At 39.8% G+C, this 27,244-nt stretch overlaps 1 protein-coding gene across 9 annotated transcripts in view; it reads right to left on the bottom strand.

Moving 5' to 3' along the window:
• The window catches only part of TTC23 (tetratricopeptide repeat domain 23), a 105,517-nt gene that overhangs the window by 34,174 nt on the left and 44,099 nt on the right, over positions 1-27,244 (bottom strand). For all 9 annotated transcript variants that reach the window (XR_007453902.1, XM_049614017.1, XM_049614016.1 and 6 more), the window contains 2 exons: positions 17,738-17,915; positions 609-714 (listed from right to left, as the gene is read on the bottom strand). Coding sequence is in view for 8 of the 9 variants with exons in the window: in XM_049614017.1 (XP_049469974.1) it covers positions 609-714; positions 17,738-17,915 (284 nt within the window). In the remaining variant the exon portion in view is untranslated. The remainder of the gene's footprint in view (positions 1-608; positions 715-17,737; positions 17,916-27,244) is intronic.

The raw sequence follows: 27,244 nt of genomic DNA, 5'->3' as shown, positions 1-27,244 counted from the left end.
AAGCCACCAGAATGCGTGTTCCCCGTCACTAGAGGCATACTGTATGCTCTGAGCCTGGGATGGCGGATTAAAGAACTCCCCAAGCTCACCACTCTACTTATCACATGGGGCTAAGAAAAACCATATGACTCATAAATGGCAACTTCCTCTTGGACTCCTGAAACCATGTAAAGTTCATCCTGACTGAAAGCTCTGTCCCGTGAAAGTCTGTAGGCTGGGGTTCCAACAAGCCTGATCTATCTGTTGCCACAGTAGCTCCACAACAATCTTTAAAAATCGATCACCTCTGAAAGTAGAGCAGATTTCCCTGTAAGCCCAGCGTGGATTCTCTGGGGGCTCTTCACAGCTCTGCTTGGATGAAGATTCGCCGTATTTGAAAGTAAAAGGTTAGAGAAAAGCTAAACAGGACAGAAAGCAGAGAACTCTGGTGGAAGTAACACAGGGGCACAGCTCAGGACCACCACAGAAAGCCGCCAAAGCTCTCCAGGGGGGCCTGTGTCACAGGTCCGTCCACCTGTTCACCCATCCTAAAGGCAGCTGGTTCACAGACCCGTGTGCGGGACGGGCAGGGAGCAGGCAAGGTGCACCGCCCACAGGTTTGCGCTCACCGTGGTGTTCGATCCCCCCAGAAGCGACGGCAGCGCGGGCGACCAAATGTGCAGAGACTGCTGCCTCTTCTTGAGAGGGGTTTCTGCTCAGCACGATGTGATGCGCCTGTCACCCGGGAAAGAAGAAACAGGATTGTTTACACGCTTGGCGGCAGCAATAGGGAACTAACTGTTCTTGGAGCGATAAGCAGAAAGCCAAGGAACTTTCTAGCAAGCTAGACAATATGATTTGTGTGGAAGCACAGTCAATTCTCAGGAGACCTAGATTTTAAAAGCATTGGGTTGTGGACAGAGAAAGCCCTGAAGGCTGAGTCCGGATGGCTCGAAGCTGTGGCCAGGGCGGATCACTAAGTAAATCATTTAAGTCTATGCTGCTGTGAGTGCAGTGTCAGCTGAGGATGGGCGGGGGGTGGAGAGGGTGGGGGGGTTGGCGAGCGGAGGAGGGTTTCAAGAAGGAAGGAGATGGGTTAAAAAGTGCCAGTGCTCTGCACAGGAAGTGGGCGAGCCCAGCCCCCTGCCCCAGCTCAGCCCAAAGGGGGCCCTTGCCGAGATGTCAGTAGCCTCCCCAGTGCCTGATCTACCAAGCCCACCTCCCTGCGCCTTCTTCAACTGGCCCATGGGGCTGCCTGAACACAGAAAAGAGCTCAGTTCCTTAAAAATAAAGCCCAATTGAAAATTCTTTGAGAGAGAGAAAAAAAAAAAAAACCCTATGATCCCATGAATATAAACAGTAACAGTCCTCCCAAAATAAAATACAAAACACATCTCTCCAAATAAAAAAGATATAAAGAATAAAAGAGAAAATAAAGTTACTACTCATCTGTCAACATTTAAACTTTTTAAAAATGCTATTAGTAACAGGTTCACATTCATTCAGTAAACAGACCCTTACTGATCACCTATGACAGGAGAGGCCAGGACCAGAAAGGGTGGGCAGTACAGAACGGGACAGGAACTGAACCTGATGTCCTACAGTGCACTAACACCAGGTGGCAGGTGGTTTGCAATTAATTGCCAAAAGGGTGACAGAAATACTAAAATACCATGAGTTAAAGGGAGAAACACCAGACTGGGATAGGCCAAGACATATTAACAGCAATTAAGATTTCTTTCTCAGGTGTAGTATCAATTTTAATTTTCTTAACAATTTTTGTTGCCCACGTTTTGTAGACGAGAGAGCTGAGGTTGAGGAGCAGGTGATATCTTGTCCAAGATACCTCATGGCTGAGAGAAAATGGAGATAAGATTCTGACTTTGATACTCGGACTCCCTCCCAGGGTGAGAACGCTGCCCTTCCTCCCTGCCCTGGTGCTTGTTGGCAGACATCACTAACTGATGCCTGCACACTCCCCAGAGGCGCCGATTCATTCAGCCTCCAGCAGCTATGACTAATCCGTGGGAGCTGACTAGGAGATAAAGCCACACCATCAGAACTTCCTAGTCCAGACCAAGAGGTGAGGCAGCAAAGCCATAGGGACTTGGTCCTCTGATGACCAGCTGAATGCATTTGTCAGTTGGTAATCAGGGTGGATTCTAGACTCTCATCTCATTTATCATATGTTAAAATCAGCTGAGTTATTAGTTCTAGACTTTTTATGATAGGGGCTATTCCAAACCAAGATTGTTAGCAATAACTTTTATTGTTGTGTTAAAACAATCAGAATTTCATATTTGTAAATGCGAACAATATCCTTTGTTTTAAAACTACTTTCCTTATTACAGGATGTAAATAAATGGAACAAGTAGTTTTGGCAACACCCCAATTAGTCATTATCCTCAATTTGGCCTGAAGATCTGGCTTGAAATGCTTTCCAATAATGCACACTCCAAAAAGTAAAGACAATTGGAGCCATTGGAGCCACAGGGATAGTCAAAGCATCACATGTTCAGGAATTTGAAGAGAGGAAGAGAGAGGAAAAGCTGCCCATCCCAATTGCAAACTGAATCATGTTTACTTTGTGTTTTCTCCTGCTTAACGATCTTTAGGATCCACCATCGAGGAGAGCACCCTGTGATGCTAGAAAAGATTTAACTCATATTGTTACAAAGACTTTTAACTCACAGTACTTTAGATTTATTCAAATTCAAATTCAAAAAGATTTCATATTTTGTTTCCACTCAATATTATAAGGCAATGTAAAAGATATACATCTATCAAAATGATTCCTTTTCTTTTTACTTATTTAATTATTTATTTGGGGGGGGGCGGAGAGAGAGAGAGAGGCAGAAAGAGAGAGAGAGGAAGAGAGAGAATCCCAAACAGGCTCCGAGCTGCCAGCGCAGACTGATGCAGGGCTCAAACTCACCAACTGTGAGATCAAGACCCTAGTCAAAGTCAGATGCTCAACCAACTGAGCCACCTGGCACCCCTTTTTCTTTTTCTTTTTTTTAATGTTTATTTATTTATTTTGAGAGAGAGAGAGAGAGAGAGAGAGAGAGATGGAACACGAGTGGGGGAGGGGCAGATAGAGAGCTTGAGAGAGAATCCTAAGCAGGCTCCATGCCGTCAGCACAGAGCCTAACAAGGGGCTCGATTCCACGAACCAGGAGATCATGACCTGAGCTGAAATCAAGAGCCAGACGCTCAATGGACTGAACCACCCAGACACCCCTATCAAAATTATTTTCAATTCATATGAATAATTACATGTTCTGAAAGTTCTGTATGTTGCCTTTTGCCTTTGGAGACAGGAAGCAAAATTTTCTGAGAGCAAAAATGCTCACAATATCAAGAAAGTGGATCCTGAGAGCTTAAGGGGATCCGAATTTCACAAAAATCTTCGTAACCTCAACATTTTTCTGTGTGAGATACTAATATAAGCAACCATTTATTATTCATTATTCACTTCAGAAACTCAATCCTTGGTCTAATTTATATTTGATGTTCATGAAACTTCTAAAAATCATATGCTGGTTTAACATTGGGGTGAGGGAAGGAAAAGGGAACCATGATGTTAAAAATGTGCAAGATTAGCATCTCATTGATTCAGTAAAATTAAATTTAGTTTAATTTAATTCAGTCCTATTCAATTTACCTTAATTTTTAAATGCTTTTTACATGCCACATTGTGTCCCTCATCAGACTCGGGGCCTTATCATAGCTTATTTGGTCCTGCCTTCGTCACGTCCAAGCAATTTCTAGCCCTCTATCTACTCTCCCCATTCTCACTATCCAGTTGGCCCCTCCTGCTGTCCCTTCCCTTCTTGACCAACTTGGAGTTCACCATCTATCACTGTTGATACCAAAAATGCCCTCAACTTCACTGAAGCATTATTTGAAATGGTGAAAAAGGGGGAATCATCTAAATAACCACCAGAAGCAGAATGAATATATTGTGGTTTATTCATACAATGACTGAACTCTACCTAGTACATTAACAAAGTAACATTTCAGAAACATACCAGTGAGTGGAAAAGTAATTTACAAGAGGATGTAAACATCATGGGACCAGTGAGTTTCAAGTTTCTCTTTTGAAGCAAAAAAAAAAACAAAAACAAAAACAACACAAAAAACAACAACAAAAAAATCCTTTTGTTCCAGATTGTTTTGCATACTGTCTTACTGAAGCAGATGGAGAGGGTCTAGAAGCTCACTCAGCTGTGCCCACCCAGCTTCCTCCAAAAGACCTTCCATGGAACATGAGGGCTCAGGGTGATGCAGATCGAGAACCACAGATCCGCACGGTATAGGAGGCTGCCTTAGGGAGTAGATACAAAGGCAGTTGAAAAGCTAGTGATTAGATTACCCAATTTTCCAAATTAAACCACTGTTCACAATTCTGGAACAACACTCTGCTTGCTAAGAGAATATAAATACCCCTGTTATATGCATCTGAGAGCATTTAAGGACTAGTTGTTAGTGTTAACAGAATTATAGGAGCCATGCTTGCCTCTCCTGGCTTTATGCAGGAGCCCAAGTAATGGGCCCCGCTGGGGATCTGTGCTTGACTGCATTCACTCCTTATTATTTATTAATCTCCCAGGGCTCAGATTTCTCCTCCCGTTCTTTGTTGTTTTCAGTATCTTACGGTTATATATTTATCAGTTGTCATCTTGGAGCTGAGAGGGAGTGTTTAATATTCCTAAATCTCTTGAGCCGTTAACATGTGGTACTGGGTTAAAAACAAAAACAAAAACGCAACCTTTAATATCTCATACTGAGCAAGGTCATTAATTGAAAAACCTCAGTCATCAGATCAACCACCCTCAAGCCTTGCCAAGGTCCAGAGCAGAAGGCTGCACTTGGGCCCTCCTGAGCATTTCCGGGGGAAACCACTGAGTCCACAGCGCCAATCCAGCTGTCAATAGACACAGCCAGAGCTACAGCTGGCAGACTCTTATCTGACTGAGGCTGTCCCCTTGGATTTGTGAAATGTGTAATAGTTCTTGAACAGAAAACTTGATGACTAGTAAGAAGGATGTTTCTATTTATGCAGGCAGACCCCATCATGTGAATACTCAACTTAAGACATGCAATGCTCTGACTGCAGGCCCCAAGCTCTTCACAGGAGAGAGGGATAGATTTTTTTCCCCCCATTTGGTAAACAACTAGGAGGATCACTGACTCAGAGGGAAATCTCTTCTCCTGCAGCAAAGTGGAGAGTCCACAAAGAGCTAAAGGTGCATTCGTGGACCTAAACTGAGTCTATTTACCCTGGAGACGAAAACATTCGTGGGGAAGGCAATGGAAGCCTGCGGCTCAGCAGCCACCAGGATCTTTGTACTTGAGGGCTAGCACTAGAGAGGGACACTGGGAGGGTGGGAACTAACCTTGAGTAAGCACCTACTCTGGCCAGACGTGGTGCTATGCAGATTACATACACCAGATCGCTTAATCTCAGAATCACTGGTGAGGGTGATGTTAACACCCCAATTTATAGATGGGGAAATGAAGCCCTCGGGAGATAAAGCAACTAACCGAAGGTCGTATAGACGGCTCAATGGCAGGACAGGGATTCAGACTAAGGCCTGTGATTCCAAATTGCATCCTGCTCTAGTCTAACATCTGGTTTTTTAAGAAAGTAGAAGTTACAGAAAGAGGATCTTCTAATCAGCGTAATGAAGTATTATTTAAGAGTCAGAGAAATAGTTACTAAGTAGTAGATTCGGCCCAGAGGTTGAATGGGCTGGCTAGGTGGAGGGTGAGCCACTGATATGTGGGTCTCGAAGCAGCTTCTGAAAACGAACTGTACGGGGACACCAGAGTGGGGAGTCGGGCAGCGGCTGATGGATGGAGCAAGATGTTAAGGTGCCTTCTACCGAGGGTCTGTGTTTTTCTGCTTTGCTTCAAATTAGTGCTTTAATTCAACAGAAGCTCAAGTCCTCTTGTCACTGTGAGGTGTGAGTTTGCTATGTTTCTCTTATAACTGACCAGCTGTGAGGCTACGTAGCTCTCCCTCTTGGCCTTGCCAGAGCAGACCATGCAATCTTCAGCTTTGGGCTGATGCCCTTGTACAAGACAGGGTCATATTGCAGCCCAGGGTTGCCACTTCCTTTCCTCTCCAGTCTCTGGCCAGGAAGGAAGCCTCTCAAGGCCACCCACACCACAGGGGCCTGGGGCAGCTGGAGGGCCTTGGCTAAGAGAAAGATGTTGCTGGGACTCTCTGGGGGGCGTAGATGAAAGGGAAGTCCCTGGGTGCCGAGGGCATTCCAAAACCGAGTTCTGAGGGCCCCAGACTAAGCTAGTTTCTTTTAATAGTCAGAGAGAGTCCTCAGTGGCAGCTCTCCAGTCGTCAATTTTAGCTCCTCCGAAGGGCTGGGGAGAAAAGGCCCTACTCTCTGTAAGGGTCAGCACCAAAATAGATATGTTGGGAACTTCGATTTTCATCCTCTCTTGGTTGGAAGTATGTGTTTTCTTAAAATGTAACTAGATTTTTAGATTGTGAGAGTAATATCGGTATATAATTTTGAAAAATCCTAAGTGGTAAGTTAAAATGCCTCTCTTCCTTCTGTCTATAAGCCTCACCCTCTTCTCCCGATCCCGTCTGACTCCTTGGAGTTATCACTATCAAGTTCCCTGTGTATTCCAGAGATATTGATATGCTTATACAAACATACACACATATAGGCCCATGTTTTTGTTTTTGTTTTTTAAGTAGGCTCCATGCCTAGTGTGGAACCTCATGTGGGGCTTGAACTCACAACCCTGAGACTAAGACTTGAGTTGAGATCAAGAGTCTTAACCTACTGAACCACCCAGGTGCCCCTATAGGGGCATGTTCTTAAACACACCCATGCATAGACACGCATGTGCAATTGTAACCTGACGCTGCCCTGCTTCCCTCCCCCAGCCCAGCTTCATCTGTCACCACCCTTCTGGGCTCTGCCGTGATGGCTCCTCTGCTCTCTCCTCAATCTTCAGGGTGTCTCACTATCAGTCCTCGGGCTGCTCTGTTGGGAGCTCTCACAGCACCCAGTCCTGCTCCCTGTGTGCACATCACGGTCGCCATTTTACATTCATCTGTGGGACTATTCAGCTAAGGTCTCTGTCACTCTCTAGGCTGCTCCTCCATCACCGTCCCAGGGCCAACCACTGTGCCTGGCACATTGTAGGGTCTAGCCGGTTGTCAGCTGAAGAAACATTCTGATCCACATCTGCCATTTCAAAAATAATAATGCACTTTTGGCGTCTTTAATGTCAGAATATACACATTGATCTCATTCTTTCTGTGGTTCTATGGTGTTCCGTCACGTGGATACACCACAACCTCCTAACTGGTCTCCTATTGATGGATGTTAAGAGCATTTCTAATTTCTAAGGGCTCGCTATTACCCTATAAAATTGGAGAGGGAATATCAAATGGTTTCCCCCAAAGTGGTGCCAATCCCCACTCCTTCTAGTGGTGTATGAGGATGACTGCTTTCCAGTACCTTTGCCATCATGGGGTATCATCAAACTTTTTTTATTTTGCTCACAGCTAGGTGAAAAATGGCATCTCCTGAGTGAAAGTGCATTTCTTTAATAACAAAGGATGCTGAAGATCATTTTTGTATTGTTATTGGCCATTTGTATTTTCTCTTCTGTAAGCTGACCATTCCTGTCTTTTGCCCTTATTTCTATTGAGTTGACTTTTTCATCTACATTTTATAAGAATTCTTTCTATATCTCCTCTCTTTGCTATTTATTTTTTGACTGTGATATTTTGTCACAGAGAAGTTTTTTTTTTTTGCTGTCAAATTCATCAATTTTTGTTTCTTTTTTCTTTCTTGTCTTCCTGTCTCTCTGTCTATACCCACATGTACATATGCAGAGGGAAGATGCCACAAATGTCAACAGCAACTCCTTCTGGGAGGGGAGGCCTGGATAACTTGTAACTCGTTTCTTCGTATTTGTCTACATGGCTTGATTTTTTAGAATATAAAGAGTATTTTATTTTATTTTATTTGTGAGAGAGAGAGCACAAGTGGGGGAGAGGGGCAGAGGGGGAGAGAGAGAATCTTAAGCAAGCTCCATGCTCAGTGCAGAGCCCAACTCAGGGCTCAATCTCACGACCCTGGGATCATGACATGAGCCGATTCAAGAGTGTCATACACGCTCGACCGACTGAGCCACCCAGGTGCCCCCTTCATTATCATTTTTATAAAAAATAGTGACTTAAAAAGAAAGAGTACAACTCCTGGATTTATGTCACTCTTAGAAAACTTTTATGATGCATAGAATCATAATCGCATTCTGCATCTTTTCTAATTTTAAACATGAAAGGCTAGTATTTTCAGAGATTTTGAAAATTGCAAATAGTGCATTATAGCAAATACACAGCAGTTAACCAGAACTGATCGGAAGCGTTGCCATTTGCTGTGTTGTCTGAACCCGGTCGGAGACCTGTGCGAGCACCTACGAGCCATCACGTCAGCCTGGCCAAGGCTGATAACTTGCCCAGAGGAACCTGAAGCCAGATTTTCTGACCTCAAAGTTTTTGGGAGAGGGACTGATAAATTAGTTCATTATACTTTGTAAATCGAGCTTCCCCCCAAATTTGGGGGCTACTGACTGAGTGGCAGAGCTGCCCTGAAATTTGAAAAGAAAGGCAATTCAACTGTCAGAGATGGAAAACAAAACTGAAGCTAGTGGTGTTAATTTATGCCCCTTGAAAACACACACCCACAAACATTCTCACTGAAATGAAATCCTGCCATTTTTCTTTTGGGTAAGAAAACAAGGGTCTCTTGCCAAAATCTGCCATAAATAGTTTCAGAAACAATCACGCCAGCATGGTTTCTCACAGACCCCTGAGGCAGGGTGCCTAGAACGGCTAGTTCGCCAGTCCCCGGGACCACTGCCTTCCCAGTGTGGTGGCTCTGTGAGGCTTGCTAATTTTCTCCACTCTAATGGGTTAGTTCCTAAAATACTTTGGAACTTGTCGACACTCTACAGAAAATAAAAGGTCTTTTCTTTCTGGGCGTTTCTCTCACTCCAAAGGAATGAACAGTGAAAAACTAGAGGGAAAATAACAAAACCCCTTTTCTTTGTGTACATAATAAATGGCTTTTAGGCCAGGGCTCCCCTGGAGAGCTGCAGCCACACTGTACCTTTCTGTGTCTAGGTAAAGCTCTTAAAGAAATGAGGAGCCTTGATAAATGTTTGATAATTACCATTAATAAATAAAAGTAGCTTACACTGGCATCATGCCTAATGGTTCACAAAGCACTTTCTATTTTGAACCTTTGAGCAGTTCTGTGAAGTGGATAGGATCTTTTGTAGGATTGGGTTTTTTCTTTCTTTTTTTGAGAGGTTAAATGACTTGTATAATCAAACAGCTGGCAAACAGAAGAATTGGGACTCCCACTCAGATTTTCTGACTTCACATCCAGTGCTGTTTCAACTTCACAAAGCTATCTCTTTAATGATGATTGGTAAGTATTTATTTAAACACTCTCTAATCTTTATTAACCTCAAGAATAAACAACAATAAAAGTCACCTATTAAACTTTACGAGTATTATAAAAATGAGTGAAGTACTCTATAACTCCAATACAGAGCACTCCTTCTAATTTAGATTCAAAATCCAAATGTAATGAAAGGAAAGGTTGAAAACGTTAAAGCATTAAGAAAGCTTTTGCATGGCAAAAAAAGCATTATGAATCCACAAAAATATATTACAGCTAATAAATGAGATCAGCATGGCCGCACCATGCAAAGTCAACATCCTATTTGTATTTCTACACGCTAGCAATGAACAGTAGGGAAAGGAAATTTAGAAAACACTTCTGTTTCTAAGAGCATCAAAATGAACAAAATACTTGGGAATAAAGCTCCCAAAAGAATTATAAAACTTATACTGCAAAATATGGTTGAAAGAAACTAGGAAAGAACTAAGTAAATAGAGATATCCTATGTTCATGTATTGAAAGCCTTAATATTGTGAAGATGTCAACACTTCCCACTTGAAATACAGATTCAGTGCTCTCTCTATCAAAATACCATCTGTTTTTTTTTCCAGAAATTGATAAACTTATCCTAAAATTCATATACAAATGTAAGGAAGCCAGAATAGTCAAAACAATCTTGGAAAAATGTAAGAGTTGGAGATGTCATACTTATGGATTTCAAAACTTACCATAAAACTTGTAGATGAATGTGCATAGTTGCATTATTCATGGTATCCACAAGCTTACTACAAAACAACAGTAATTGGGAGTGTGGTGCTATCATAAGGATAGACATAGAGGTCAATGGAATAGAAAAAAAAATCCAGAAATAAACCTTTACATTTATGATCAATTGAGTTTGACATGGGTACCAAGATAATTGAATGGTGACAAGATGACCCTTTTAATAAATGGTACTAGGACAACTAGATATTCACATGCAAAAGAATGAAGACAGAGTCCTATTTTATATCCAAAAAAAATTAACTCAAAATGGATCAAAGACCTAAATGTAAAAACTAAAACTATAAAACTCTTAAAAGGAAACAGATACAAGCCTTCATGAACTTGGACTAGGCAATGGTTTCTTAGACGTGAGACCAAAAGAAAAAAAGGATAAATCGGACTTCACTGAAACTAAAAATCTTTGTGCTTCAGAGGATGCAATCAAGAAAGTGACAAGACAACACACAGAACAGGAGAAAATATTTACACATCATGCATCTGATATCTAGTATCCAGTATGAAGGACTCTTGTAAGTCAACAATAAAAAGACAAATAACCCTATAAAAAATGGGCAAAGGATTTGAATAGACATTTCTCCAAAGAAGAAGTACAAATAGCCACATACCTATAAACAGATGCAGAATATCATGAGTCATCAGAGAAATTCAAATCAAAAGCATGGTGAGATATTACTCCACAGTTACCAAGACATAATAAATAAAAAGACATAATAACGAGTGTTGGTGAGGATGTGAAGAAAATAGAATCCTCATGCATTGCTAGTGGGAATAGCAAGAGGCTGAGGCTGCTTTGGAAAACAGCTTGGTGGTTCCTTGGAAAGTTAAATATTGGGTACCGTAGAACCCAGAAATCCCACTCCTAGTCTTATAGCCAAGAGAACTGAAAACATATATCCATATAAAAACTTGTACATGAATGTTCATAGAAGCATTGTTCATTACCTCCATAGAGTGGAAACAACCCAAACATCCATCAGCTGATGAAGAGATAAACAAATGTGGTCTACCTGTATAACAAAATACTATTCAGCCATTAAAAGGGAATGAAGTACTCATATCTGCTAAGCACGGATGAACTTTGAAAGCGACATATCAGATTAAAGAAGTCAGACACAAAAAGCCACATATTATAGGATTCTATTTATAGGAAATGTCTATAATAGCCTAATCCATAGAGATGCAATGGACATTGGTGGTTGCCAGGGGATGAGGGACAGAAGAAATAAGGAGAGTAACTCCCAATGAATGCAGGTTTCTTTTGAGGTGATCAAAATATTCTGCTGCGGTGTCTGGGTGGCGCAGTCGGTTAAGTGTCTGACTCTTGATCTCAGCTCAGGTCATGATCTCGTGGTTCCTGAGTTCAAGCCCTGCCTCGGGCTCTGCGCTGATGATGCGGAGCCAGCTTGGGATTCTGTCTCTCCTTCTCTCTGCCTTTTCCCCACTTGTGCTCTCTCTCTTTCTCTCTCACAAAATAAATAAACTTAAAAAAAAAAAGAAATGTTCTGCAATTAGCAGTAATGCTTGCACAACTCTATGAATATAATAAAACCACTAAATTGCGCACCTTAAAAGGGTGACCTTCATGGTATATGACATCTCAATAGAAACACTATGAACAAAATAAAACACGAGTGACAAATTGGGTGAAAAGACTTCTAATATATGTCACAGATTAAAGGGCGACACGTGGGGTATGTAAAGACTTTTAACAGTTAAGGGAAACTGAATAAAATAAACTAGAATAAAAATTCTATTAAAAAGTAGACAAATGGTATGAAAAGAAAATTCACAAAAAATGTATTAAGAAGATCCATTGAACCTATGAAATGATATTTAATTCCATTTTGCAGATTAAACCTATACTGAGATGGATAGGAAGTAATTCAAAGTCTTGACAATACTCTCCTTTGGAAGAGGCTGTCAGGAAACAAACGCACTCAGACATTGCTGGCAGGAGCAGAAATAGTAGAAGCCCAATGAAAGGCAATATCCCGTAAAACTACCAACACATGTTTGCTCCCTCTGAGCAGTCCCACTTCTAGGAATTTACCCTGAAGATACGACTGCAACAATATAAAAATATGTGTGTGTAAGATTATTCATTACAACATTACTTATAATTACAAAATATAGGAACCTATCTAAATGCCCAAACAGAAAACTATTTGAGCAAAACACACTAGGTGCCTAAAACGGGATATTATATTTTTGTACAAATGAATGAACTGCTATAAAGTGATTTCCAAGATACGGTGTTAAGTGAAAAAAGCGGACACACACGCAACAAGTAAATAACTTGGTGGGAGGAGGAAGGGACATTCGTAACAGGAGAATGTCAACTGATAAACGTGGATGGAATGGCAGAATGGAAAGTCATGAATCTGCAACCACCACAGTAAAGGCTGGTTTGGGAAAGATTCATCAATGCTAAGTGTAGAGAAAATTTGCAAAGGAGTGGGATATTTACATGGTCTTAAAAATGTCTCTCTGCAGAATGCTTATTGGCTGCAAGGAGAAAAATAGTTATTATACAGGGAAGAATCACTGTGATTAGGTGATGAATTTAATGTCACTAATGAAGGACAGGTAGATATCATGTGCCTCCTGAGGCAATACCCTAAGAAATACAATATCCTTTTGTAGTATCCTAGCAGGGCATGCATTGTCAAATTTAGTCACAAGAAAATATCAGATGAACCCAAACTAAGGTACAAATGACTGGCCTATAGTCTTCAAAAATTTCAATGTCAAAGGAGACAAAGACAAGCTGAGAAGCCATTCTAGATTAAAGACCAGACGCATAACAACTAAATGAATACAAAAACATAAGGGGCGTATTGGGACAACTGACAAAATAGAATATGGCCTGTACCAACATGAACATTCCTGAATTTGATAACTGTACTGTGATTACATAAAAGAATACCCTTGTTAAGTACTCAGGGACAAAAGGACATGGCATATTCAAATACTTTCAGATGATTACAAAATGTAAATATTTACCACTCTGTGCATATATGTACGTGTCTGTGTGTGAGTATGTCTATATAAATAGATAGAATGAATATGACAAAGTACTTTAAAATGGTGAATCTGGGCCCTACAGACAAGAGGCATTACCTAACCCATTTTCCCTTCACATAGTACTAAGGGTTCCTAGGAGTGGGAAGACCTAATACACTGGAAAGTAGTATTTACATTTGAATCCCTTTGATGATCCCTGCCTTTAGAAATTACAATTTATTTCAGCCAGTGTTTCCTAAACTATGGCCCAGGCAACACTAGTGTGTCACAGATGTATTTGACCTTCATTTGCATTCACAATCCACATTAAGATTTTTAATGCACTGTATGTAAAACCATGTCTTAGAGACATCTGTTTAATTTTAACTTAATAGTTCTCAAATTTATTTAACCACAGACATCTTTTCTAGGAAGACCTATGAATCTCTATGAATTCTTGTGAGGTGCTAGTATCCTATGGAACACAGTTTGGAAAATGCTTTTCTAAACCAAACTCAAGTTTTTGGCATTGAATACTGTTAGGTCTTAGAAGCCACCTATCTTTCATTCCAGTGAATTTTGTTACTGGTAATGACCCTTGCTGGGGGACTCTGAGCCTCTTATTACTTGATGTCTTTGAACTTTAGAAGCTGGTATAGCAAAGATTGCACTGAGATTTTAAGGGCATATCTGGATATAATCAGGAAACATTTAGGAAAACTGAATTAAGAAAAACATTTTAAATTAAATTTGAGCCTCTATTCTACAACGTGGGAGTAGAATAGTGTAAAAGAGTTGGCAAGGTTGCTGTGAAACTGGTTCAACAAAGAACAAAGCAAAACCCACTTTTGGTGGCGAGGTAAATCGACATAACCTCAGAATGTCAATCTGAAGAAAGAACTAGAAAATATTCACATCTTTTCTCCTAGTGGTTTAATTTCTGGAACTTTATACCAGCAAAAAATCAAAGAAAAAAACATTTGTCTAAGAATATTCAGAATAGGGGCACTTGGGTGGCTCAGTCAGTCAAGCATCCAACTCTTGGTTTGGGCTTAGGTCATGATCTCAAGGTTCATGGGTTCAAGCCCTGAGTTGACTCTGCGTTGACAGTGCAGAGCCTGCTTGGGATTCTCTCTCTCTCCCTTTCTCTCTGCCCCTCCCCTGCTCAAGCTCTCCCTCTCAAAATAAATTAACTTTAACAACAACAACAACAAAAAAGAATATTCAGGATTATTGTTACCAACAAAAAATGGCATGCCCATTGAGTATTCCTGCACTCAGTAAATGGGCCCACCAGCAGTACAGTGACCTTAGCTAGAAACCCGGCATAACACCAGACTGCTCCACCTCCTTCACTCCCCCACTCCTATGCCCGTTGTTTCTACTCTCCAAGCATCTCTCAAATCTGTCCACGTTCTTTATTTCCATGTCACTACCTGAGTCGAGGTGTCATCATCCCCTACCTAGCCTGCTGCTGCCATCTCCTGAGTGACCTCCCTGCTTCTCTCTCTCCCATCCAGTCCACTCTGCATACCACATAGTGACCCTTCTAGAATAATAATCTCATGATGTCAATCTATCTGCTTGGAAACACTGAACTGAACACTGAAACAGTGAAGCTCAAATTCCTCAGCATGACTTTCAACATCCTGCTTGAAGACACCCATTGACCACCTTCACCATTCCCACTGCCCAGGCAGAGGGGATTTCTTGTAGTTCCCTGAACGTCGAGCTACGTCTCACCTTCAGACCTTTGCACACACTCTTCCCTCTGCCTGGGCCGGCCTTCCTCACCTCTCAGTACTTTGGGAAACAGGTACCTATGTTTATTACCTTTGCTGCCTCACATCTCACTCACCATACAATCTGATTTCTGCCTCATCATTGCCCCGTTTCCCTCGACAAAGTCATCAGAGAAAGAAAAAGATAACAAAGGAAAGGAAAGCAAAGAGAGAAACGTTAAAAATCCTGTGTAGCACTATATATCAGGCACTGTGCTAAGCACTTTATGAATATTAACTCATTTATTCGCCCAACAGCTCTGTGTCTTTCACAATAGCACATGGTATTAAAGGACACAGAAAATACAGCTTTCGCTTTTCCTCATGTTTTTTTCTGCCAAATTCGTCTTTGCTTTCTTTGGCAGGTTATCTTTCTTGACTTGACCAATGAACACTGAAGTTACTCAAGGCTCTGTCATGTCCTTGTCTCTTCTCACTCAATAACCCCCTCACTCCCAGGGTGATCTCATCCTTTCCCAAGGCAATTACTGCATACAAGTAGATGACTTCCTGATCCATTTTCTGAGCTCTAGTCCTGATTATCTAATTTACTAGATGGCATTTCCACCTATATGCCTCGCGGGCACCTCAGACTCGCCATTGAAACCTGAGCTTACCATCTCTCCATCACCTGTCACTCCTGCTCCCCCACTGTAACTGGCACAAACATCCACACAGTTGTTCAGACTGGAAACTCAGGAATCATCATTGATTCTTCCCTATTCCTTCTTTTCTCCACATCCAATCAATCTCCATATCTCATCAATTAGGTCTCCTACATCTTTGTCAAACCATCTGCTTCTCTGCATCCTTGCTATCATCGTCCGTGTCCAAGGTGCCATCAACTTCCGCCTTTGCTACTTTGATAGTCTCCTAACTGGTCTACCTATGTTCTTGGCACATCTTCCTTGATCCATTCTCCTACATACCAGCCAGAACAATCTTTCTAAAAAATACTGGGTTTGAATCTGGGTTATGTCATTTATAGGCACGGAGGGTATGCCTGGGCATATCCCTCAACCTTTCTAATTCTTGACTTCCTTATCTATAAATGGGAAATACAAATATGTCACAGGGTGACAGTAATTAAGAGAGAAAATTCAGATAGAGTGACAGAAAGGGACATTCTAATAAACTGTGGATGGGCTATAAATGGTCAAACTTAAAAAGGAAATAACAATATGGAACTCTTACTCCCAGATTGTTCCATCTCATTTGAAATAACAAGAATGAGTTCGGTCTATATTTTAAAACTTTAATAGGGAAAAATTCTGGGAAAACAATTTAACATGGGTTTTTAGCAGATGATGAATATAAAAACATCAAACTCATTGTGATGGTTAATTTTATGTGTCAACTTGGCTAGGCCATGGTGCCCAGTTTTTAAGTCAAACACCAGTCTAGATGTTGCTGTGAATGTATTTTTAACATTTACATTGGACTTGGAGTAAAGGAGATTGCCCTCAATGATGTGAATGGGCCTTATAGAATCAGTAGAATGCCTAAAGAGCAAAATGCTGGGGTTTCCTGGAGATGAAGGAATTCTTCTATTTTTCTTTTCAAATTTTTATTTAAATTCTACTTAATTAACATACACTGCAATATTGGTTTCAGGAGTAGAATTCAGTGATTCATCACTTACATATAACACCCAGTGCTCATCATAACTAGTGCCCTCTTTAATGCCCATCACCCATCAAGCCCATCTCCCATCCACCTCCCTCCATCAACCTTCAGTTTGTTCTGAAATCTCCTTAAGAGTCTCTTTCAGTTGTCTGGGTGACTCAATAAGTTTAGCGTCCAACTCTTGATTTCGGCTTAGGTCATGATCTCATGGTCGTGAGATTGAGCTCCACTCTGGGCTCTGTGCTGGGCATGGAGTCTGTTTAAGATTCTGTCTCTCTCTCTCTCTCTCTCTCTCTCTCTGCCCTCCCCCCACTTGCTCACATGGGTGCATGTGTGCTTTCTCTCTTTCTCTCAAAAAATAAAAATTAAAAAAGTCTTTTATGGTTTATTTCCCTCTCTTTTCTTTCCAACCCCCCCCCAATATGTTCATCTGTTTTGTTTCTTAAATTCCACATATAAGTGATAAGAGAAGAAGGAATTCTGCCTCAAGACTATAACATAGAGATCCTGCCTGAGTTTTCAGTCAGCCTGCCTACCTTATGGATTTTGGACTTGTCAGCCCCCACAATTGTGTCAGCCAATTCTCTAAAATCAATTTCTTTATTTCTTTCTATGTATGTATCCTATTGGTTCTGTTTCTCTGTAGAACCCCGACTGACACACTCACACAGGAATCCTATGATGACAAAGTATATCAGCAGCTAATAAATGACAACTCCAAGCAGCTTCAGGTGAATATTTTAGAGTACAGTAGAAAAAAACCCTCATCAGCTTGATAACATAAGCTCTAAATAGATAAACATGAAAGGATAAAGAACTTCAGGAAATAAGACTTGACTTATGCCCCTAATATGAGAAAAGCCATCTTCAGGGAGTCTCAGGCTGTTTGAGGACCATGCACCTGGTAACAGTGGACCACTGTCCCACACTCATCCACTTGGTCATCTATATGAAAATGTTTGTTGAACATTTACTCCAGGACAAGTGTTCTACATATCCAGAGCAAATAACAAAACCAGGCATTCTCAGAGCTGCTGTTCCACTTGTGTCTATGAGAAGCACTGAGTCCAGAAGAGCTTTGGTGGCCAGTATGTTCCGGCTTACCTGTAGAAAATGGTTGATGGATGCGTCGTGAACTCCCAGGGCTCGCTCTACACCTGCCAGTTCCTTCAATATTGGTACACATTCAAGACTTTTTTCACCTCGACTGATCTCAGTGTATTCTAAAGCCTCTTGATAGTGGGGCAGGGCTTCTTTTGATTTCTTCTGACTTTGATACATCCTAAAAAATCATCAGAGACATTATTTTTTAAATAATGAAATAGAAGACACATAGGTGGGAAAAATAGGCGGTCTGGTGGTTAGGATTTGGCTCTCTGACCCCTGTTGTCAGGTTCATTTCCTAGCCAGCTAAGTTTCTGTTTTTCCCAGGAGCCCGCAGGGCATAGTGGCCAGGAGGATGGACTTCAGAATAACCAGGAAGTTTCAGATCCTGGCTCTACTACCTATTAGATGTGTGAATTTCCAGTTGCTTTACCTCTTCCTCATCTCTAAGTTAAGAATAATAACAATGCTTCCTTTACTGGGCTATAATGAAGTTTAAATTAGTCAACACTCATAAAAATGCCCAGAATGGTCTCTGACATATAGTAGGTGCCATGCAGGTGTTGGTTTAAAAAACATAAAATACTTAAAAAAAAATTTGTTGTCAAGTTAGCTAACATACAGCGTATACAGTGTGCTCTTGGCTTCAGGAGTAGATTCCCATGATTCATCGCTTACATACAACACTCAGGGCTCATCCCAACAAGTGCCCTCCTCAATGCCCATCTCCCATTTTTCCCTCTCTCCTGTATCTCACCATCAACCCTCAGTTTGTTCTCTGCATTTAAGAGTCTCTTATGGTTTGACTCCTTCTCTGTTTGAAACTCTTTTTTCCTCTTCTCCTCCCCTAATGGTCTTCTGTTAAGTTTCTCAAATTCCACATATAAGTGACAACATTTGATATCTGTCTTTCTCTGAGTGACTTATTTCACTTAGCATAATACCCTCCAGTTCCATCTACATCACTGCAATGACAGGATTTCATTCTTTCTCATTGCCAAGCAGTATTCCATTGTATATACAAATCACATTTTCTTTATCCATTCATCAGTTGATGGACATTTGGGCTCTTTCCATGACTTGGCTATAAAATCATAAAATACTTAACAAAACAATAATAACAACCATAAAGGATGCCAAGATGCTGATAACTGATCTGTTGAGAAATTACAGAAATTTTCCAGTATTGGTGAGGGTATAAAGCACTCTCTTTAACTGTTAGAAAGAATATAATTTGAGCATAAACATCTCTATATCAAAATTATACACACACACACACACACATATATATATATATATATATATATATATATATATAAAAGCACACACATATTTCTGCTAATTTCACTTTTAGTAGTTTATCTTGAAGAGATATTCTGGCAGGGCAAGAAGATATGTATAAGAAGGTTTACCTAAGCACTCTTTGTAATAGTGGAAAAGTACAAAGCACTTAAAATATACCAATAGGAGATCATTCAAGCAGATTACAGTAAGCATATCTATACTGTAGAATGCCACATAGCCATTAAAGTTAACGTTGATCCATATTTACCAACATAGAAATATAAAAGTATAAGTATAAAAGGCAGAATACAAAAAATGCTTTCTATAATATCCTATGCAGGTGAAAATGTTGTATCTAATCTATATGTACATATATGCATAAAGAGATATCTAAATGGACACTAAAATGTTACCATTCAATTGTTATCTGGAAGGAGTTGGTTGTGAGTGATTTTACCTGTCTTGTTTATGCTTTCTAAATTTCCCAAATTATCTTCTATAAAATTGTATTACTGGGGTGCCTGGATGACTTAGTTCAGTGTCTGACTTAGGCTCAGGTCATGATCTTGAGGTTCATGAGTTCGAGCCCTGCATTGGGCTCTGGGCTAATAGCTCAGAGCCTGGAGCTTGCTTCAGATTCTATGTGTGTGTCTCTCTCTCTCTGCCCCTCCCCTGCTCATGATCTGTCTGTCTGTCTCTCTTTCTCTCTCTCTCTCAAGAATAAATAAACATCAAAAAATTTTTAAATTGTGGGGCACCTGGGTGGCTCAGTGGGTTAAGCGTCCAACTTCGGCTCAGGTCATGATCTCAACTTCAGCTCAGGTCATGATCTCACGGTTCCTGAGTTCGAGCCCTGCATCGGGCTCTGTGCTCACAGCTCGGAGCCTGGAGCCTACTTCGGGTTCTGTGTCCCCCTCTCTCTCTGCCCCATCCCCACTCATGCTCTGTCTCTGTCTTAAAAGTAAATGAAACATTAAAAAAATTTAAATTGTATTACATCAGAATTTTATTGTATTTACATTTATTGTATTTACATCAGAATTATATTGTACTTACATCAGAAAAATGTTAATCAAAAAATTGTAAGTAAAGGTGGTGCTGGGAAAAGATTCTTTAGCTTCTTGGGATAAAACTCTGTCACGTAAAAAATATGTATCTGTCTATTTTGTTTAGCAAACACAATAGTAGACATTTAAAAACAACCTTCTCTAAAATATTTGCTAAGAAATAGACACTTTCTTCATGCATGGAAAAATTTTACATATAAGATTCATTATGAAAGGCACCAACCCTCTCTATATTACCCTTTACCCTAGCATCTTTACTACAAAAAGGCCTTATAATTCCCAGCTGCCCATGGGTAAACTGAGACATAATATGAGCACGTGACTAGGAAACCACACACACACACGCGCGCATGCACACACACACACACACACACACACACACACAAATATATAGGTCTTGTTTTTAACTCAGTTACTGGACATTTTGCACAACTATTTTTGCTCTGTAATAAATTTCAAAGAAATTGATTGATAGAAGATGCTGCTCAGATCTACGCTTCCGATGGCAACAGTGAAATAAAATGCTGATGGAATAGCTTATGAACTTGGATGTGTTCTACAAATGGGAAGAAGTTGAAACACAGGAGACGGTCAGGGATATGTTCCTGGACTAAGTCGGGTCCAGGTTCCAGCTTGCAGCAACTCTTAATCTTTGAAAGGAAGAGATTAGTAGGCGACCTAGTAATACTGGGCTTGTCTTCTGACTCTTACTGAACTTTGGATGTAGTGAGCAATAATTAGCATTGTAAGTATCATATTTTGTTTTTGAAGAGAAAACCCACTTGCATCTTTGGTGACAGAACGAGGCTTTGAAACATATGGCTGATAACAAATCACTTAGCCCAAAAATGAGATTCCTGGTAGACAACTGAAAACAGGAGGCAGCAAACTGTGGCCTGTGCACCAAATCTGCTCACTGTCTTTTTTTGTAAATAAAGTTTTATTGGCACACAGCCACACCCACTTGTTTACACATTGCCCATGGCTGCTGTAGCACTATAATGGTGGAGCTGAGTAGCTGCAATGCAGTGGATACCAAAAAGCCTGAAATATTTACTGTGTGGGCCTTTACAGAAGAAGTTTGCCAAAGTCAGGTCTAGAATCCAGAGAAAGCTACATACTTCCAAAATGACTTCAGATTTTTTCCATCTAATTTAACCTTGAGAACTCCAACAATGCCACAGATATTTGAGCAAAGGGGGAAAAAATCACCTCCTTCCTTTCTCATGTTCATAGGTGATGAAACATGTGCCAAGGAAATAAAGAATGGATTTTTTGTTTCCAAGGCTGCTGTAAAAATCATGGAAGGGTAATAAAGCAAATACAAAGTATTTGTAATACAAGATGATTTCGTTTGAGCAAAAGTTTTAAAGGAAAGCAAAATTCGAAGCTTAGTAATCAAGCTTACAAATGCAAAAAAATATATAGAAAAGTAAACAATAACAAGGCATAAGTGAATTCATACAATAACAATTTTTCCTTTCCCAAGATAGAACACTAAAGAAAAGTATTTGAGAGTTTGTAATGGTGGAGAACAGGGACAACTTGCTCTTCCTTTTTACCATTAACCTTCTACTCTCTTAGCCAAAAGCACAGCCTATCACCCCAGGTTAACACCACATCACTTTTTCAGGTATCAGAAAGTGATCTTTCAAATACCAGACTCTTGGAGAAAATTTTATAAAAAGAGGGACACAGGGACTGCCTAGGTGGCTCATCAGTTAAGTGTCTCACTTTGGCTCAGGTCATGATCTCACAGTTTGGGGGTTCAAGCCCCACACTGGGCTCTGTGCTGACAGCATGGAGCGTGGAGCTTGCTTCAGATTCTGTGTCTCCCTCTCTCTCTGCCCCTCTCCTGCTCACACACACACACACACACATACACACACACTCTCTCTCTCTCAAAAATAAATAAACATTAAAAATATTAAAAAAAAAAAAGAGGGACTCAAGATGAGAGGCAGGACAGTCAGTTACAAGTGCTGCAGCAGGAGTAGAAAACCCCAACCATAGTTTGAGCATTCTTAGTGATGAGGCCACACAACCCTGGGCAAGAACAAAACATCTCTGAACCTTGGTTTCCTCATCTCAACACTGGTGTCCAATAGGGTTGTTGTGAGAACCCAAGAAGATGTCTAAAATGCTCTGCAAACTGAAGCAAGTTGTAAAGATTGGCATTAAATGCCTATACATTGTCATACCTTTCACTCCTTCCCCTCCCAACCGGTAGTCTATACAGAACTGAGTGCCACGGCCTCGGGTTGTTCTCCTGTTGAAACAGGCTCAACTGTGGTCTCACACCCACCCGCAGAAGATTTTGGAAAGTCCAAATAATAAGGATAATCAGTCAAACTCATGTGCCAATGTGGAAGGCATTTTCTTATCCAGCTAAGCTTTTAAAAATGTTGAGGATATTTTATTATAAGAATAATACGTACCTGTCATTTAAAAAAAAGAGATAGAAAAATAAAAATAAAAACTACACAATCACGACATCCAAAGATGAGTACTGTACACCTTGATACACACCTTTCCGGATGATTTTCCACACATATTTTTTAAAAGAATCGTAATGTTTTATAACCTGTTTCTTTCACTTAATCACATATCAAAATGTGGCAATGAATGTTCTAGCCTCATTCTAGTGGTCGAGTGGTGTCATACACTTCACTGACCACTTTATTTACTCATTGCTCAGCACAGACATTCCTTGGAGGACATTTGGGTGGTTTATGCCTTTTGACTGTTATGAACATTGTGTACAAGTTTTTATGTGGATGCGTATTTTCATTTCCTTTGGGTATTTACCTAGGATTGAAATTATTGCATCATATTGTAATTCTATATGGAAACTTTTGAGAAACTGACGCTATTTTCCAAAGTAGCTGCACCATTTTATATTTCCACCAGCAGTATGTAGGGGTTCCAATTTTTCCACATCCTTGCTAGCACTTGTTACTATCTTTATTATTATTATAGCCACTATCCTAGTGAGTGTAAAGGGGTGTCTCACTGTAGTTTTGATATGCATTTCCTTGATGATTAATGACAATGAACATCTCTTTATGTGCTTATTGACCATTTGTATATCTTCCTTGGAGAAATGGCTATTTGGAAACTTTGCTTGTCTTTAAATTGGGTTGTCTTGTTATTATTGTTGTAGGAGTTGTTTATTTATTCTGGATGCAGGTCCCTCACCAGAAATATGATTTGTAAAAATTTTCCAGAAACCATTTTTATATTCCAGAAACCATTTTTTATTTTCCAGAAACCATTTTATATTTCCACCAGCAGTATGTAAGGGTTCCAATCATCAAGTGAAAAAGGGCAGCCACAAATAACCTAACCTTATGCCTAAAGGAGCTAGAAAAAGAACCACAAGCAAAACTTAAAACCAGCAGAAGGAAGGACATAATAAAGATTAGAACAGAAATAAATGATACAGAAACTAAAAAAACACAACAGAACTAATCGATGAAACTAAGAACTTGTTCTTTGAGAAAAATCAATAAAATTGATAAACCTCTAGTCAGACTTACCAAGAAAAAAAGAGAAAGGACTCAAATAAATAAAATCACAATTGAGAAAGGAGAAATAATCACCAATGCCACAGAAATACTAACAATTCTAAGAGAATATTATGCAAAACTATATGCCCACAAACTGGACAACCTGGAAGAAATGGATAAATTCCTAGATACATATAAACTACCAAAACTGAAACAGGAAGAAGTAGATCATTTGAACAGACCAATAACCAGCAAATAAGTTGAATTAGTAATCAAAAAACTCCCAAAAACAAAAGTCCAAGGATCAGATGGCTTCACAGGTGAATTCTACCCAACACTTATTCATTTTTTTAAAGTTTTATTTGTTGAGAGAGAGAGAGAGAGAGAGAGAGAGAGAGAGAGAATGAATGTGTATGAGCAGGGTAGAGGCAGAAAAAGAGGGAGAGACAGAATCCCAAGCAGGATCTGTGCTGTCAGCACAGAGCTGGATGTGGGACTAGAACTCAGGAATTGTGCGTGAGATTGTGAGCTAAGCTGAAACCAAGAGTCAGATGTTTAATTGACTGAGCTACCTAGGCGCCCCAGTCTACCAAACGTTGAAAAAAGAGTTAAGGGGCGCCTGGGTGTCTCAGTAGTTTAAGCATCTGACTTTGGCTCAGGTCATGATCTCACAGTTTGTGAGTTCAAGCCCCACGTCAGGCTCTGTGCAGCCTGCTACGGATTCTTTGTCTCCCTCTCTCTGTTCCTCCTCCACTCGCACTCTGTCTCTCTCTCTCTCAAAAATAAATAAAGATTTTTTTAATTAAAAAAAATAAAAAATAAAAAAAATAAAAAAGAGTTAATACGTATTCTTCTCAAACTATTCCCAAAAACAGAAAAGGAAGGAAAACTTCCAAATTTATTCTATGAGGCTAGTATTACCCCGATACCAAAACCAGATAAAGACACTACTAAAAAAAGAGAATCACACCAATATTCCTGACTAACATAGATGCAAAAATCCTCAACAAAATACTAGCAAACCAAATCCAACAATACATTTAAAAAATCATTTACCATGATGAAGTGGGATTTATTCCTGGGCTGCAAGGGTGGTTCAATATTTGCAAATCAATCAACATCGTACAACCTATCAATAAGAGGAAGGATAAGAACCATATGAACATTTCAATAGACGCCAAAAATGCATTTGACAAGTACAACATCTTCTAATAAAAACCCTCAACAAAGTAGGTTTAGAGGGAGCATATCTCAACATAATAAAGGCCATATATGAAAACCCCACAGCTAACATTATCCTTAATGGAGAAAAACTGAGGGTTTTCTTGCTAAGGTCAGGAAAAAGACAAGGATGTCCACTATCACCACTTTTTTACTCAACACAGCACTGGAAGTCTTAGCCACAGTAATCAGACAACAAAAAGAAATAAAAGGGATCCAAATCAGTAAGGAAGAAGTAACACTTTCACTATCTGCAGGTGACATGATACAATATACAGAAAACCAAAAGAGTCCACCAAAAAAACCCGTTAGAACTGACAAGTGAATTCAGTAAAGTCGCAGGATACAAAATCAATGTCCACAAATCTGTTGTATTTCTATACACCAATAATGAAGTAGCAGAAAGAGAAATTAAGAAAACAGTCCCATTCATGACTGCACCAAAGAGAATAAGATACTAGGAATAAACCTCACCAAAGAGGTGAAAGACTTGTGCTCTGAAAACTATAAAATACTGATGAAAGAAATTGAAGACAACACAAAGAAATGGAAAGACATCCCATGTTCATGGATTGGAAGAACAAATATTGCTATAATGTCTATACTACCCAAAGCAATCTATGTATTTAATGCAGTCCCCATCAAAATACCAACAGCATGTTTCACAGAACTAGAACAAACTATCCTAAAATTTGTTTGAAACCACAAAAGACCCCAAATAGCCAAAGCAATCTTGAAAAAGCAAAGCAGAGCTGGAGGCATCACAATTCCAGACTTAAATGTACATTACAAAGCTGTAGTAACCAAAACAGTATGGTAATGGCACAAAAATAGACACCATAGATCAGTGGAGCAGAATAGAAAACCCAGAAATAAACCCACAACTATACGGTCAAATAATCTTCAACAAAATGAGAAAGAATATCCAATGGAAAACAAGATCATCCCTTCAGCCAATGTTGTTGGGAAACTGGACCACAACATGCAAAAGAATGAAACTGGACCACTTTCTTACACCATACATAAAAATAAATTCAAAAATGGTTTAAAGATCTGTATGTGAGATCTGAAACCATAAAAAATCCTAGAGGATAACATAGGCAGTAACTACTTTGATATTAGTCAAAGCAACTTCTTTCTAGAGATGTCTCCTGAGGCAAGGGAAACAAAAGCAAAAATAAACTATTGGGACTGCATTAAAATAAAAAGCTTCTACATAGTGAAGAAAATGATCAACAAAACTAAAGGGCAACTTACGGAATGGGAGAAGATATTTGCAAATGACATATCCAATAAAGGGTTAGTATCCAAAATATATAAAGAACTTATAAAAGTCAACACCCCACCAGTTACAAAATGGGCAGAAGATATAAACAGACATTTCTCCAAAGAAAACACACAGATAGACAACAGACATGTAAAAAGATGTTCATCATCACTCACCATCAGGGAAATACACATCAAAACTACAATGAGCTATGACTTCACACCTGTCAGAATGGCTAAACTCAACAACACAAGGAACAACAGGTGTTTGGTGAGAATGTGAAGAAAAAGAAACCCTCGTGCACTGTTGGTGGGAATGCAAACTGGTGCAGCCACTCTGGAAAATAGTATGGAGGTTCCTCAAAAAGTTAAAAATAGAAGTACCCTACTATCCAGCAATCACACTACTGGGTATTTACCCAAAGAATACAAAACACTAATTCAAAGAGATACATGCACCCCTATGTTTATGGTAGCATTAATTACAATAGCCAAATTATGGAAGCAACCTGTGTCCACTGATTGATGAATGTGGTATATATGTACAATGGAATATTATTCAACTATAAAAAAGAATGAAATCTGGCCATTTGCAATGACATGGATGGAGCTAGAGAATATAATGAAAATGCTAAGCAAACTAAGTCAGTCAAAGACAAATATCAAAATAGGACTTAACTCATATGTAAAATTTAAGAAACAAAACAAATGAGCAAAGGGGAAAAAGAGAGAGAGGGAGAGAAAAATCAGGAAACAGACTCTTGGGGTGCCTGTCTGGTTCAGTAAGTAGAACACATGATTCTTGGTTTCGAGGTTGTAAGTTTGAACCCCAAGGTGGGTGTAGAGATTACTTTAAAAAGCCTTAAAAACATTTTTTCAATTAAAAAAAAAAAGACTTTTAATTAGAACAAACCAATGCTTACCAGAGGGGAGGAGGTGGGTGATGGGTGAAATAGGTGATGGGGATTTAGGAGTGCACTTGTTATGATGAGCACCAGGTGACATATGGAAGTATTGAATCACTATATTGTACACCTGAAACTAATAAAACACTTTTTAAAAAGGCAAAGAAAAAAAAAGGGAAAAAAAAAGCATGTCACAAAAGGCCACACATTGTATGATCCCATGTATATGAAATGTCCCAAACAGGCAAATCCACA

This window comes from Panthera uncia (assembly GCF_023721935.1).
Source record: "Panthera uncia isolate 11264 chromosome B3 unlocalized genomic scaffold, Puncia_PCG_1.0 HiC_scaffold_1, whole genome shotgun sequence".
NCBI lineage: Eukaryota > Metazoa > Chordata > Mammalia > Carnivora > Felidae > Panthera > Panthera uncia.
The sequence above is the reverse complement of the archived record's forward strand: the minus strand, read 5'-3'. Positions and strand labels throughout refer to the sequence as shown.